The following is a 14,702-nucleotide window of genomic DNA, read 5'->3' as shown; positions in this document are numbered from 1 at the left end:
TTTTTTTTTTTTTTTTTTTTTTTTGATTGAATGTTTTGGTAATGAAGTAGCTTCACATTTTATGATGTCAGATCTGATAAGATTGCAGTTATTATACCAAGTTCACCTCACTGATTATACGTATTACAATGTTTTTTTTTGTTTTGTTTTGTGTTTGCCTTCATTCGTTCCTTATTGCTTATAGATAGAATCTGTATGAGCTGGAAGAATGAATGATTCTGGTAAAGTTATCATCATTTTCTCGCATTAAGATATGGATCATTCTACGTTGTACTTTCGTTTGTGTTCTGTTCTTTAGTTAAATGATTCAAGTCAGGTGCTTCGGGACTAACCATATGTCTTTTATGATTCGTCTGCTCATCACATAAGGGAATAAAGACTAGGGTAATTTGATGACGTATTGCATCCTTTCTTTAGTTTCCATGGAAAGATGAGCCAATGATGTTAAAATAATGTTGTCGGATAGAGAAGGAAATAAAAGAAACCATACTGTGCAGCATGCCAAAATATCTTACGTATTTTTTTTCTAAAGTATCTGTTGATCTCAATTCTGATGTATACTTCATTTTTATCCTTCCCGTGTAGAAGTAAGTCCTAAGAGATTGTTCCAAATACGGTTTTCAAAATGATTTCCTGTTTATGGTTACAATTTTTGTTCAATATTATTGTGTATGCTAAAGGTTAAACATTTTCTGTCTTGAAAAAATAACAACTTCATTTGTTCTTAAAAAAACAAAGTGGAGGAGAGAACTTACAAAAACAACCGGCTATGCAAACATTTTTCTTTCTTTCTGAAAAGCAATATTATTTTGAAAATAGTTCCAAACAAATTGTAGTCTTTTGTTAGATAGTTTTCTTCGGGTAAGGTTGGAGGGGGTACATTTGGACCATTTAAATCTTCAATGATGTAAGAGACCAGCCATCCATATGTTTAAACCTCTTTGGCTGTCTTGTATGATTTGTGGTTTTTTTCAAAATTCTGTTGGTCTCTCTTCTCAATAGCTTTTCCCAAGTGCCTAGGAGTGTCTTTTCTCTCTCTCTCTAGCCTCTCAGTGGATGGTGCTGGCTACCGAGTGTCATATGAGCGCATCTTTCTTAACTAAGATATATGAACATGCATGCGTACAAGGGATGGTAGATTTTTTTTTACTTTCTTTTGTACTTTACATTGGATGTTCTTGTCCAATTTAATGAGTCAAAGCTATTTTTGTTGTCATTATCTACAGAGCAGAAATTACCACAACGTCACGATGAAGGCACTTATTCTTGTTGGAGGATTTGGAACACGTTTGAGGCCATTGACCCTCAGTGTCCCCAAGCCACTTGTTGACTTTGCTAATAAACCCATGATCCTGCATCAGGTTTATTTATGTTATCTTTCCCCCCTTTACATATAGTAACAAATCACTGACCACTTTCTTCAAGAAATTCTTCGTACATCCTTCTATAACATGACATTTTTAATCTTTTACTTTTAAAATATGATATTTTTAGTGGGAATCTTTAAATTTTTTCCTTTTAGTTGCAAGAATCTTGAGATCTAATTAGTGATTTTCTAATTCTAGCTGTAATATTGGATAGAGAACATTGAAAATTAACCGTTTTTAAGAAAATGATTTTGTTTAATCATGCTGCTAGTCTGAAAGCCGTTTTCTCCTGTTCAGATAGAAGCTCTTAAGGCTATCGGAGTGAAGGAAGTAGTTCTGGCAATCAATTATCAGCCAGAAGTAAGGAAATAAAACTCTTTTTTTATTCTCCCTACTTCACGAGGTTTGCAGTGATAGATGCAATAAATCTTTATTCCTGCAGGTAATGTTGAATTTCTTGAAAGAATTTGAGGAGAAGCTTGGGATCAAGATCACTTGCTCTCAGGAGACCGAACCACTTGGAACAGCTGGCCCTCTAGCCCTTGCAAGGGAAAAACTAGTAGATGAGTCAGGCGAGCCATTTTTTGTCCTGAATAGTGATGTTATCAGCGAGTACCCACTTAAAGAAATGATCGAATTCCACAAGAGTCATGGAGGAGAGGCTTCAATCATGGTGACAAAGGTAAACCTCTTGAGTTCGGATATATTCTTCTTTGATAGGAAGTTCATCAAGATTCTATTCATTATCTAAAAGTTTCTTCCTTCAAGTCAGTAGTTAATATCTTTTCTTCTTCTAGGTTGATGAGCCTTCCAAATATGGTGTGGTGGTCATGGAAGAGTCCACCGGGAAAGTTGAGAAGTTTGTGGAGAAACCAAAACTATTTGTCGGCAACAAAATCAATGCCGGAATTTACCTGTTAAACCCCTCTGTTCTGGACAAAATTGAACTGAGGCCAACATCAATTGAGAAAGAAGTGTTTCCTAAAATTGCAGCAGAGCAACAGCTTTATGCAATGGTACTGCCAGGGTTCTGGATGGACATTGGACAACCAAAAGATTATATTACAGGACTAAGGCTCTATCTGAACTCCTTGAGGAAGAACTCGTCATCAAAGTTGGCTGTAGGGTCTCACATCGTAGGAAATGTTCTGGTGGACGAGACTGCTAAGATTGGTGAAGGATGTCTGATTGGGCCAGATGTTGCCATTGGTCCTGGTTGTGTTGTTGAGGCAGGAGTTAGGCTATCTCGATGCACTGTAATGCGCGGAGTGCGCATCAAGAAGCACGCTTGCATATCGAGCAGCATCATAGGTTGGCACTCTACAGTCGGGCAATGGGCACGTGTAGAGAACATGACAATACTAGGAGAAGACGTTCATGTGGGTGATGAAATTTACAGTAATGGTGGAGTTGTGTTGCCGCACAAAGAAATCAAATCTAGCATTTTGAAGCCTGAAATAGTCATGTAAAGGTGTGTGTGTATTTGCACCTTAGTGGAATCCTTTTTGAGAGCTGAAACGTAACGTTGTCGTGAGTGGACTTTACTAGTTTTATTTTTTTTTTCCTTTTTCTTTTTCTTTTTCTTTTTCTTTTTCTTTTTCTTTTTCTTTTTCTTCTTCCTCTTCATGGGCCTTAATGTCAGTGTCTGCTAGTTCAAGTTCTGTGAGTGAAGGGTCAATCTCCCCTTTCAAGGGCGTTTCTTCTCGTGGTCATACTATGTAATATTTTTGTGTACATACGGAAATAATTTATCGATTAATGTTTCAATTTCTTTTTCTGAAAGATTGTTTCCTTCAGCTTCCTTATAATTGTAACTCCTAGAATTTACCCTTTTTCTTTTTAGTGAAAATTTAAATTTTTATTATCGACTTTATCGAGAATATAATTTCTAATCAATTGAGGTATTATGGAAAGGTCGGTGGATAAACCAGCATAAGCATGACTACTCCATAGAAAAGGTAGAAAAGGTAGAAAAGGTAGAAAAGGTAGGTCGTAGGAGACATCTATATCAAAAACGGTAGAGATTCCTACACTCATTTACGTTTAGGGAGGGAAAGCCTTCAAGAAAAAGAAGGCCAAGTCATGTTATTATACAGTGCCCAAGAGCCAAAATGTTACTAGCGAAGATATAGCAAGTAAGAACCATGAGACAAAAGCAAAAGCCACAGATATTTCAATCTTGCTACATGAAATACGAAGTGGTGATCTGCAGTAGTTCAAGTCCCTTGAATACAAAATGGCCACCCCAGCGGATGAGGATGCAGCCGCGAGCGAAAGCGTAGCTACAACCTGCATTTCATATGGATGAATTCATAAAGTAGCTATTATGCTAAAAGAAATTAATAAAAGCATGAATGTCTACCAAGTACCAGAAGAAATGCAACAAAATGGAGAACTTTTTCCTCGAGATCAATATTCAAACCTGTAGCTAATATTTATTTGGAATGTCCACAGTAGCTTTATAGGAGCATTGAGCTTCGGAATATTGATTACCGAGCGAGATTGTGAAACTTTATTCAATTTCTTGGATCCAAATACCCCGTTGACAATGTCAAAAGATAGACAAAGCAGCCTGACATACCCTACGCTCATGGTTTCTTATAACCTCTCAAGCATCCACAACATCCAAAATCCTGAAAGCATGTGATTGGACTGAAGGAATTGCAGAGAACCAATCGTGAGATTTCATATTGGTTGGAGAGGAGAACGAAACATTCTTTATAAGGGTGTGAAAACTTCTCCCTAGCAGACGTGTTTTAAAGATCTTAAGGAAAACTCGAAAGGAAAAACCCAAAAAAGATAATATCCGATAGTGGTGGACTTGTACTTATACAATCCAAGGGCAGGGAATTGGCTTACAGCAAACCTCATGTCGCACTTTAAACTTTATGTAAACATCAGGAAGTCCAAGTACTAATATTATACAACATTCAGAGGACAGCGTGTAGAATTGTAAAACAGTCAATTCAGCTTGAGGTCTCCAATTGGTCTAGCGTATCTTCACGAATTTGGGGGGAAACGCACCAGTGATAGGGAGCCTTGTATGGTCTCTATTGGCTTATCTCGGATAGAGATGGAAACTGGCTATAATTAGTCAAAAACTTTTATGGTCCCATACCAACTGAGACGTTCAAACTTAAGCAGGTAATTGGTCAATGACACTGGGAGACTTAGATGGACTAAGTTACTTTCGGGGTCTCTTCCACGATCACATACAATCATTAGACTACTTGAATGACTCTAAGAGAAAGTTTTGGAACGAATTATCTGGATGATCAAGATCAAGAGTAAAGAAAACTCGTAATTCGAATCACTCCACAATATAGCTTGATCACGTCTACTTGAATGACTCTAGCATGCAAATCTAAACACAAGAAATGCAAAGGAACAAGTCCATGGCTTAAGAGGCATAAAATGCAACTTTCATTCTAATATTTGAAATCTTCATACTAATGCAACGACATGAATGATTGTTTATAGCCTTGAAAATAAACTTAGAGTAAGCTATGGTTAATTGAAAGGTTCTAACTTTGGCGATCAATACCATAATGACCTGTACTTGCTCTGCTAATACTTGTACATTGGCAATCAATACCATAATAATAGTAACTTGTAATCTTAAAGATAATTCTCTAAAACTTCAAAAATACAATAAAACCTCCTTAAATCCAAAACATGTATGGATCTTGTCATCCACCATGAAATCTTGTAACATTTAGTCCGCAATATTGTGATAAAATTACACTCATGTACTCGCAAGTCAAAAGACGGTGATACTAACCCAATCTCCAATAGCAAATAGACACAATAAAACTGAATTCCGCAGGCTTTTCTTCATATGCAAAGCATGCAAATCAAGGCATGCTAATCCAAAGCTCCAAAGAATTTGAAGCCCCATGGAAGCAATTAGGTAACTGGTCGGAATAAAAGTGCCAAAATTAGACAAGAACCACAACTTTGCAATAGAACTGAAGATAGACTGGTCAAAACAGTCACATAAAACAATGAAAATATAAAGAAAGAATCAGAGAATGTAGTGTAATTTAGAATATTTAAAGCGGAAAGTTCAAAACTGCATTGGCAAATTTCAGCATCAGAAAAGTTTTCATATATTCACATTCATGGCAGGAACTGTGGTTTCCCCTATTCACGCTAAGTTGCACATGCACACGTCCCCTATCCAAACTGTTAGTTCAATTCGTTGAAGGACCATTTTCAAAGAAAACAGTAACATTATGATCAAACGAATGGGCAACCTAGACGCAAACAATTCATCGCCTAATGAACACAAAAATGGTGGCTAGGATGGACTCTAACACTAAGAACAATGACATTGCTCGCGGGGTCTGCCCAAAAAATAGCTCAGCATAAATTTTTAAAACGATTAGGCTCCAAAAAACATAATGCAGTTTGCAGTAAATTCGTCCTCCATCTTTTCTAACATTGGGTTCATCTTATCAAAAAAAACTTTCTCAATATGGAAAACATAAGCCAACAGTTTCACCTTCAGATATATCTGAAAAGATAAGCTGATTGAACTGAGAACAACAATAATTCGAACGCTGAATCATAATGAAACCAGGACACCTTGTAAGAACAATGAAAGTGCTGAAGTTCTCAATCATTTGAAAAGACCTCACTAACTACGATCATCTTTTACCAACAATTAATAATACTCCAAGAAAGGAATGACGCAGGCAAGCCATACAATATTTTGTTTCTTTCCCTACTGAATTGAACTTCGATTGTCAGAAACACCCACACTACAACGGCTCCGGCCAAGATTGAACAGCTAATCCACATTTCACAGTAAAACAAAAGAAATGGTGAGCGGGAAATAGATTAGCATTATTACCAGAAGGCAGTGGAGTTGAAGAAGCCAGGAGCAGTAACCATAACCCCAATCGATGCAGCAGCGAAAAGCCATTGCGCACATCTCAGTGCAAAGCCGCTCATTCTTCCTGGACTCCCAAACATCTCTGCCTCCGTCAAATTCCGGACTCTACCAGCTCTCCTTCTGAATCGGGAGCTTCAAAAGTCGTAAACAAGAGAAGATTAAGAACAATGCGTTCAATGGTTTGGCAGTCAGCAACTTCGCTCAAGAGTTGAATCTGAAAGCTGAAGCCGAAAAATGGGTTTGTTAAGAAATGGAGAAAACTGGAATGGCGCCATTGGAAGACTGTGGACTCCCAAAAGGGGAATGTTCGTTTCCATTGACTGAAGCTGTCACCCTTTTTCTTTTCCCGGAACTTCTAAACGGTGCTTTACCGAATCTTAGTCACGTGGCACAACCGCATTGGTGGTGATATTCTGTCCGGTGAACCGACGTACAGTCTTATCTCCACTCACGCTTCACGGGTTCGGCCATAACTCCTCCTTTCTATAGGGCTTTCGACAAAAGCAGTCCCAATGGAAAGCGAAAGAAACTTTTAACACAAAATACCGAATGGGTCCTTTTTCCATTTTGCAAAATTACGAGTATACCCTCACCTCGTTGCAGAGCAGAATCTCTTCTTTTTCTTTTTTTCTTTTTTCTTTTATTGTTTTTTTTTACAGTGATATGATGGTCAATTTACCAATATACCCCTGAATTTTTATAGTCTACTCCGTCAAAAACCCTTTCTTTCTTAAACCCTAAAACCTCTGTCCTTCCTTCACTTTGCCATCGCACCTTTGAACAGAAAAAATGGCTATTGCGTCCATTATCAGAAAATCCGCCTCCTCTCTTTGCCCCTTAGCGGGTCGTCTCTTTCGGGGCCAACGAGTTTACAGTACTTCCGTCTTCAATGCCTTGAACAATCACTCGAATTTCTATTGCCCGCCGCCGTTGGGTACCACGTTTAGCTCTTTCCGAGATTTTTCGTCATCAAAGCGCCCAAGTTCTGACGAGGCTCTCATACGAGTGATTGAGTCTGAGGTCAAATGCGCCTCGGAAACTGACGATCACGATCGGGTGAGTTTTGCTTTTTCTTCATCACCTAGGCCAATTGAGTAATTATTGCTGAGATACATAGACAATTATACTTTCAATTAGTCTGGGAAAGAATCGCTCTGTTTACCAGTAGAATCAGTCATAAAAATTACCCGCGATTGCTCTGAAATATGGAAGCTCCATTAGATATTACTGGCTTTTCATAGTGTCTGCACATTACTTGTCTGAGCATTGCTTCACTGGTAGTGGAAGTAGAATAATTTTCAACATGATTTGGAGGGGATTCCTTTCAGCGTGATTGATAAATGAGTCTGATAGGTCTGATTGTCAAACTGTAAGCATAAATCTATAGTTTCAGTAAATGGTGGTTATGATAATACATTCTTGATCTGATAGGTCGAGGAAGTGCCCAAAGGATTTCCATTCGAGATTCAAGATAACCCTGGCTTGCAAACCATAACTTTGAAGAGATCATATCAAGATGAAGTCATTAATGTTGAAGTTCACATGCCTGATCTGGTTACTGGTCGAACTATTAACGCCAATGACGTTGACGGTGACGATGATGGTGGTAATAAGGGAAATCAGTCTTGTATCCCATTGATGGTTAGTGTCTCAAAGAAAAATGGACCTTCCCTAGAGTTTAGTTGCAGCGCTTACCCTGATGACATTTCCATAGAGAGCTTGATAGTTAAACATCCAGAGCATTCTGAGGATCAAATTGCTTATGAAGGCCCTGATTTTCAGTAAGTATTTACTTACATATCAGTTCAGTTCTTCTAGCTTTGTTAGAAATATGATGATCATATCTGCACTTTTTCTTTTCAGTGATCTGGACGAGAACCTTCAGAAGGCCTTCCACAAGTATCTGGAGATTAGAGGTATTAAACCGAGCACAACAATCTTCTTACATGAGTACATGATCAACAAAGACAGCAAGGAGTTTCTGCTATGGCTGACGAAACTCAAGAACTTTGTTGAAGCATAAACTTGTAGCCATTGGAGTAGTTTTTTCCCCTCTTAGTTCTCCACTGTTTACACCTTTCAACTTCACTTTCTCTATACTTTTCTGCCGGAATGAACATTTATCTTGTAACTTATCTACGTTTTACAGGAAAGCAAATTATTCTTATGGTACAACAAGACATTATAGACACAGAGTTGCATCTGTCTGTTTGAAATACCTTGGTTTAGCAGTTCTTATGAATAATGTTTTATGTTCTACATTTTTGACAGAATATCCCACTGAAAAACATTGCAAATATTTCAGGAATTCCAACACATCAACAAATAAATAAACAAATTCCTGGTTTACTTAAAAGTTTAAGAATTTGAATCATTTCAATATCAATATTCAAGAACCTTACAAAACTAGTTTTAAAAGATGACCACTAAAGTTGTTTTTTGACTTGAGAACCTTACAGAAACCTATCAAAAACCCAAAACAAAAAGTACATTTGACTGTAAAATTTTTAAAAACTGTTATATTGTTTTATAAACGGACAGTAAACTTGACTGGTTTATATGGGTTTAGGAGTTGGAAAGTGCACTACAACCACTGATTCGCATGTGATTCCCGTTATTTTAGAAGCCAACCCAATTTCAATTGTCACAAACAACAAAACAATCCAAGCATAATGCACCACATCTACTCAAATGGTCATACTTCAAAGATTAACCTATAAGCTACGACTAACTAAACTCTGGATTTCCTGTTCTTGAAGAAAGGTCCTAAGCTACTAAACAGCAATGGCCAATATTATAGGAAAATTGGCCGCTTCTGATGAAGTCTCTAATTAAACCACATTATTTCTCCAAGTATCAAACTGAAGCACGAGGGGAGAAGAATAACACTTATTTTATACATTTTCCACCAAACAAATTGCCAGCGTGAATCCTTCGGCTGGAAATCAATCGACCACATGAGACTCAATCTTGATGTCCTTGTGTGTGTAGATAACACCTTTATCACCATTAACGACTTGCCCGCTTCCCCTAAGAATCCTGCATATAACAAATGCAAATTTAAGTACAGTTCTGATGATATAATTGCCTATCTATCCACATGTCACAATACATTATATGCTGTGTTCGTGAAATATTTGCAGACCTGTTCGTATATGTGTACAATATAGAATTACAAAGAAGACTATGATTTGTTCATACCATCTGGTCGTTAATAATCCTTCAACTCCTACAGGACCCCGTGCGTGGATTCGACTTGTGCTAATCCCAACCTGTTACAAAGAATGGATGTGTAAAAAGCAAGCAACAAGCTAAACCGTACTGATATCCGACAATAATAGGAGCATATCATACCTCGGCACCTAGACCAAATCGGGCCCCATCACTAAATCTTGTGCTTGCATTATGGAAAACAGCAGCGCTACCATTAGAAACATAGCGGAAAGCGTTAATAAGCCATCAAAGTGAAAGCATCATTATTCAATACAATCTATCTCACACGCATGAAAATATTATTAAAGAACGGAGGAAGCTGGAAGACTGCCAAATAAGGTTAATAGGTATTCTTACCTGTCAACTTGACGTAAGAAAATTTCAGCAACTTTTTCATCTTCTGTAACAATACAATCAGTGTGTGCACTGCCAGTTTACAGAGAGTAATGAGCAACATATAGAGTATGGATCAAAAGAAACAAAATGCATGCTCGCCTAACACATGTAAATGCAAATAATTAGCAATGTGAAATGCTCTTTCATCAAGAAATATCAGCAGCATACCTTCCATGTTGATGTATATGATCGATGGCAGCAAAAACATCCTCCACAATTTCAATAGTGCAAGTCAATGAATTGTATTCATGATGAAACGTCCGTGCCTCAGGAATGTTCAACAGAGAGCTCGCCTTTGGTCCACCATACAAAGTAACACCTGGCAAAGAGACAAGTAACTACTCTTTTAATTTATAGACGTCATGTATTCCTAGAGTTGGATGTACACATCAGAGTAAAAATGATCAGTTGATTTTGAACTTATGCAATCAATTTTCATCATTAATACTCATTTTTAGCCCATCTGTTCTTCAAACGATAAAGAAGGGTTATTTAGAATTGTGCTCCAATAACTGTAACAAATCCCTTGTGATGGAACTAGTGACCAAAAGCATAAAATAGTCTGCCATGCAGAAATCGCAGCAAGGATAGACAATTATCCAATAATTATGATAATACATGCATTCTGAGGAAGGGGGCAAGTTAAACCTTCAATACGGAGATTTACAACAAGCTCATTCAGCATGCCAGTATGGACCAAGTCCTTGTGAACAAGAAGAGTTTCCTGCAGTCAAAAAACAAGAGAGTCGGAGCAGAATCAAAATCATGAATAAGAAGGGGAAAAAAAATTTCTTCAATTAGGTATAAGATAATCACCAAATGAAGTGGAGAAGGAATAAAATAAATTTAATTGATAAATGATATACCATAGCATTACAGGCTGCTGGATAATCTACTTTTGCATCCAGTACAATTCTCTTTGCCATTTCCAAATCAGCAGACTTGTCAACATAAACATGGCAGATTCCATCTGTATAGCAGCAAAGAGCACATGTTTTTACGATCATTATGGTTTGTTTCATGAAAATAAAAAAGAATGGGAGATAAACATATTGAAATAGAATGGTCAATTCAATCTATATTACCAGCGTGACCGAGAACAGGAATTTTGGTAGAATTCTTAATTTGAGAGACCAGTTTGTTGCTGCCTCTTGGGATCACCAAATCAATGACATCATCCAGCTGTCATTATTTTCGATAAACCACTTAAATTGAAGTATACTGTTATCGCATATCATTACCAATAATAACAGGGAAGAATTTTTTACAATTATGTTTCAAATTTCAGGATTTTTACTTAAAAAATTAGTATCTTTATTTTTAATTCTATTCATTAAATGGACTTTGATACATAGTAATTTTTCATTATTTTTTTCAATAATAATACACAAAAAAATCAATGTTTTACAATAATAAATGATGTGATAATGGAAAAATAAAAATTTATGAAATTAAAAAACATTATCATTACTAAATATGAAAACTCGTAGGATATTAAATATGTCTTCAGTCCTATAATTTTTTCATTGACTAATTTACCATTAAGCCAACAACCTGGGGTCAAAAGAAGTAGAAATTCAAGTAAGGTTTTCAACCCAATGTACCTTCAGTAGATCAGGTATTTCCTCCCTTGAAGTTACAAGTCCAATGAGGGTCCCACCAACACTATCTGGAATGGCTGCCGTGATAATCTACATAAAGCGCAAAGAAAAGTGAACCGATGTATCAATGTCATTATAATTTGACCATGAAGGAAACATCATACCTTATGCAATATTGCATTTGATCGCCTTGCTTCTTTTCCCCCTTTTAAGAGAAGACCATTTCCACTCCGGATAGCTAATGAGGCTATCTATGAAAATCACAAATCCAAGGGTTAATATTAAAGGAAAAAGTCAGGAGTAAGCACCGAATGGGGTCAACACTTTGATTCTCCACAAGCAATTTCTACTAACCTGTACCAGAGCATCTGGACGAGACTCAAACACAATCAATAGAACACCCAGCGGAGACGATGTTTTCTCAAGAATTAGCCCATCTGAGATCTGAGTGCAAAAAAACAATTGTCTCAAGTTGAGAAAAAATTGAGGGCCAGTATGAAATCCAGGCATTCTGAGTTATTTGAAAGGGTAATATCAGCCATTTCATTACAAGTTGGTCAAAAGAATATTTTTCACTACTTCGAATCACAAATACCATTGGAGCAGGCTCAATGTCAGTCCCTGAGAAGAATTATATTGTTGCTACATAAAGTCCTTAATTCGTTACCTCAGTCTTCTTCAAAACACGACCAATTGGATCTTCCATGTTTGCAAGCATACGGATGGAGTTGGCAAGGCTGGATATCTGTTCATAGACAATTAGTATCACTATTAACCTAGAAAAGATAGGCTTTGAGACTTTCAGGCAGAATCTGATGTTATATATTTGAGTAAATGTGTAACCAGTGCTAGGTGTATGCTGAAGCAAATAAGCAGTATGGAAAGTGCTATGAAACAAAGTCATATAATAAGCAGAATTAAAGAGATCCCAATCTTGCCTTTCCAGGTTTCATTGCCAATCGTGATACTAGGGCCCTTTCGTATCCATTCTGTTGAGCTTCAGCAACATCAGCTTCATTTTCAGTACGGATCAGTTTTTCATTTGTTTCAAGAGCATCAGCTACATCCAGCAAAATTTTTCTCCTCTCTTCAGAAGAAATTGCCTATGGAATATGAACTACCGTATAAAAATCATGCTAACTTTGCATACAACGCAATGAGAAATTACCTGTAGCCTTCTCGAACTTTCCCTTGCAGCAACAGCCATATCACGAGCACCAACATCCTTTTGTGGGGCCCACAAATGAGCATCTTGATGGAAGAGGGTACCAATACGATCTCCTTTGAGGACCTTAAGGATATTCTCGGGAGCATATCCACTTCAAATGGATATGGTAAAAAACAGTTTTAAATTGAATCAATATTCATATTAAATAAAAGAAAATGAATTCAAATGGAAAATCCATTCATGCTAGGTTACATACAGTTTCAAAGAAGCACAATTGGTAAACTAGGGGAAGCATTTCATCCTTTTCACAATTGCATGTAATATAGCATTTTTTATTTTTTATGCCACCTTCTGAAATAACCAGTGTCTTGCTTATATGAGATGGAAAACATGGGGTGGATTAAATTTTGCAGTTCCCCCTTATTTAGTGGCACGGTGCGGGGAATGATTGTTATTACAACTAGGGAAAGGGGAAAGGAGGTTCCTAAGGCACTCAGCAATGAAGCATACCTAGTGATAACAACAGGAATGCCAGCATATGCAGCACCAACAGCAGCTTTAACTTTAGCAGTCATACCACCTCTTCCCACCCTAGACTTATCCCCAAAGGTAATTTCACCTTGATGGCGTTCCTTAACGTATGTATGGATTAACTTTGAGTGAGGGTCACTTGGTGGCCCACTATACAGACCGTCTACATCACTTAACAAAACGAGGAGATCAGCTTTTAGCTCCAAAGCTAAAAGTGCTGCCAAACTGTCATTGTCCCAAAATATACCAGAAGAATCCTGAGAAGAGTGGTCAAAAACAAATAAATTAATAAATAGGCTTTCAATTATTTTGCGCAGATCACCAGAACAAGAGCAAGTATCACACCTCATAGGGAGCTTTCCTAGTGCTGACTGCATCATTCTCATTGAAGATAGGAATAACCTTAAGAGAGAGTAATGATTTCACTGTATCACTAAGTTGCCTTCTAAAATCCTTATCCCTAAAATCATTATCTGTGACCAGAAGTTGGGCAGATGAAACATCCAGCTGCCCAAAAAAAAAATATCATGTCAAACGGAAGTCCATTAATTGTCAAGTCTTAAAATAGCCAAGTAATAAAGAAGGTAAGTTCATATCAGAGTCTAAAAAATATTGACTGACAAGTGGTGAAATGGAAGGGAAAAAAGGACTGCAACTGGGGTAATACAGCAGCAACCCAACAGCTAAACAAATGAGCTAGAACCAGTTCTTGAGTTAAAAATTAAAATTTAAAAAAAAAATAACAAAAAAAAAGTGGTCGTCACCTGACTAAATAATGTGTCATAGAGAGCCATAAGACTATTTTGACCAACAGCTGCGCATGCCTTCCCATCAAGATCAACTTGTGGTTTTTGAAGGTCAGCAAAACTACATAATTCATAGTACGATCTTAGAATATCCTTTTTTTTATTTCAAGCAAAAGTTTCACGTAAGTATGTCAAAACTTGAATTAATTTCAGGATTCCATCGAATTTCATTGTCCCCTTAATCAATTTAATTGCAATTTATCCCGCACAAAATAACCTGCTATTAACGAGCTTTCTGTATCGGAGCCTTTGACGACCAATGCCAACAGCACCGGATGAAACCAAAATAACCTCGTATTCTTGGGAGTTAAGTTCCTTGATCTGCATTCCAGATTGTAATCTTAATATTAAAAAAAAAAAAAGGTCCTATCACTATCAAAAGATTGAACTTGTGCGTGCAAGGTAAATACCTGCTCACACAATGCTCCTAGTCTGCCTAAGGCTAATCTTCCATCACTTCGCGTTACCACCGCCGTCCCAACCTTCAATAAGAAAAGCACAACATCCAATAACAGGTAAGTAAATTATATTATCAACGGTTTGATGATCCAAAATTGAGATAATCTGCACGTGGTTTTCCAGTAGGATGAACTGAGGAGAAGTTGCAACACACAGAGCGAATCCAAATCGGCAAACATTGATGAGAACGAAGAATATAAAGCTCAAACAGAATGAAAACCACAAAAAAAAAAAAAAAAAAAAAAAAAAAAAAAAAAAAAAAAA

General features: G+C 37.1%; 4 protein-coding genes across 7 annotated transcripts in view; 2 read left to right on the top strand and 2 right to left on the bottom strand.

Moving 5' to 3' along the window:
• LOC111457047 (mannose-1-phosphate guanylyltransferase 1) overlaps positions 1–3,149 on the top strand; it is a 3,971-nt gene extending 822 nt beyond the window's left edge. The window contains exons 2-6 of one of the 3 annotated variants that reach the window (XR_002712869.1): positions 1,232–1,361; positions 1,665–1,727; positions 1,810–2,049; positions 2,165–2,929; positions 2,981–3,149. Coding sequence is in view for 1 of the 3 variants with exons in the window: in XM_023099179.1 (XP_022954947.1) it covers positions 1,251–1,361; positions 1,665–1,727; positions 1,810–2,049; positions 2,165–2,836 (1,086 nt within the window). In the remaining 2 variants the exon portion in view is untranslated. Of the gene's footprint in view, positions 1–1,226; positions 1,362–1,664; positions 1,728–1,809; positions 2,050–2,164; positions 2,935–2,980 lie in introns of those variants that run through there. The other 2 variants (XR_002712867.1, XM_023099179.1) reach the window with 2 other exon arrangements.
• Positions 3,150–3,375: 226 nt separating this feature from the next.
• Positions 3,376–6,703, bottom strand: LOC111457076 (CASP-like protein 5B2). Its single transcript, XM_023099215.1, has 3 exons — positions 6,223–6,703; positions 5,149–5,281; positions 3,376–3,656 (listed from the first exon to the last, which is right to left on the bottom strand). The coding sequence occupies exons 1-3, from the start codon at positions 6,342–6,344 to the stop codon at positions 3,456–3,458; spliced, it is 456 nt and encodes a 151-aa protein (XP_022954983.1). The 5' UTR covers positions 6,345–6,703; the 3' UTR covers positions 3,376–3,455.
• A 286-nt stretch (positions 6,704–6,989) lies between these two features.
• On the top strand, positions 6,990–8,530 carry LOC111457063 (uncharacterized protein At2g39795, mitochondrial-like). 2 transcript variants are annotated; one of them, XM_023099203.1, is made up of 4 exons: positions 6,990–7,320; positions 7,696–8,045; positions 8,128–8,291; positions 8,382–8,530. In XM_023099203.1, exons 1-3 carry the CDS (start codon positions 7,054–7,056, stop codon positions 8,285–8,287), a joined length of 777 nt encoding a protein of 258 aa, XP_022954971.1. In that variant the 5' UTR covers positions 6,990–7,053; the 3' UTR covers positions 8,288–8,291; positions 8,382–8,530. The 2 variants fall into 2 exon arrangements, with proteins under 2 accessions (XP_022954971.1, XP_022954962.1); XM_023099194.1 differs by having other exon boundaries at positions 8,128–8,530.
• A 328-nt stretch (positions 8,531–8,858) lies between these two features.
• Positions 8,859–14,702, bottom strand: part of LOC111457038 (delta-1-pyrroline-5-carboxylate synthase) — a 6,707-nt gene continuing 863 nt past the window's right edge. The window contains exons 2-20 of the mRNA XM_023099163.1: positions 14,390–14,461; positions 14,197–14,300; positions 13,938–14,040; positions 13,519–13,680; positions 13,153–13,430; positions 12,643–12,793; positions 12,413–12,577; positions 12,142–12,219; positions 11,829–11,918; positions 11,639–11,725; positions 11,478–11,564; positions 10,959–11,055; positions 10,740–10,843; positions 10,522–10,597; positions 10,042–10,192; positions 9,835–9,903; positions 9,619–9,685; positions 9,466–9,536; positions 8,859–9,303 (exon numbers count right to left, since the gene is read on the bottom strand). Of these exons, the coding sequence (XP_022954931.1) occupies positions 9,210–9,303; positions 9,466–9,536; positions 9,619–9,685; positions 9,835–9,903; positions 10,042–10,192; positions 10,522–10,597; positions 10,740–10,843; positions 10,959–11,055; positions 11,478–11,564; positions 11,639–11,725; positions 11,829–11,918; positions 12,142–12,219; positions 12,413–12,577; positions 12,643–12,793; positions 13,153–13,430; positions 13,519–13,680; positions 13,938–14,040; positions 14,197–14,300; positions 14,390–14,461 (2,106 nt within the window). The 3' untranslated portion in view covers positions 8,859–9,209. The remainder of the gene's footprint in view (positions 9,304–9,465; positions 9,537–9,618; positions 9,686–9,834; positions 9,904–10,041; positions 10,193–10,521; positions 10,598–10,739; positions 10,844–10,958; positions 11,056–11,477; positions 11,565–11,638; positions 11,726–11,828; positions 11,919–12,141; positions 12,220–12,412; positions 12,578–12,642; positions 12,794–13,152; positions 13,431–13,518; positions 13,681–13,937; positions 14,041–14,196; positions 14,301–14,389; positions 14,462–14,702) is intronic.

Source organism: Cucurbita moschata, unplaced genomic scaffold (genome assembly GCF_002738365.1).
Source record: "Cucurbita moschata cultivar Rifu unplaced genomic scaffold, Cmos_1.0 Cmo_Scf00002, whole genome shotgun sequence".
NCBI classification, from domain to species: Eukaryota; Viridiplantae; Streptophyta; class Magnoliopsida; order Cucurbitales; family Cucurbitaceae; genus Cucurbita; species Cucurbita moschata.
This window is presented reverse-complemented; position numbering and strand designations above follow the sequence as displayed.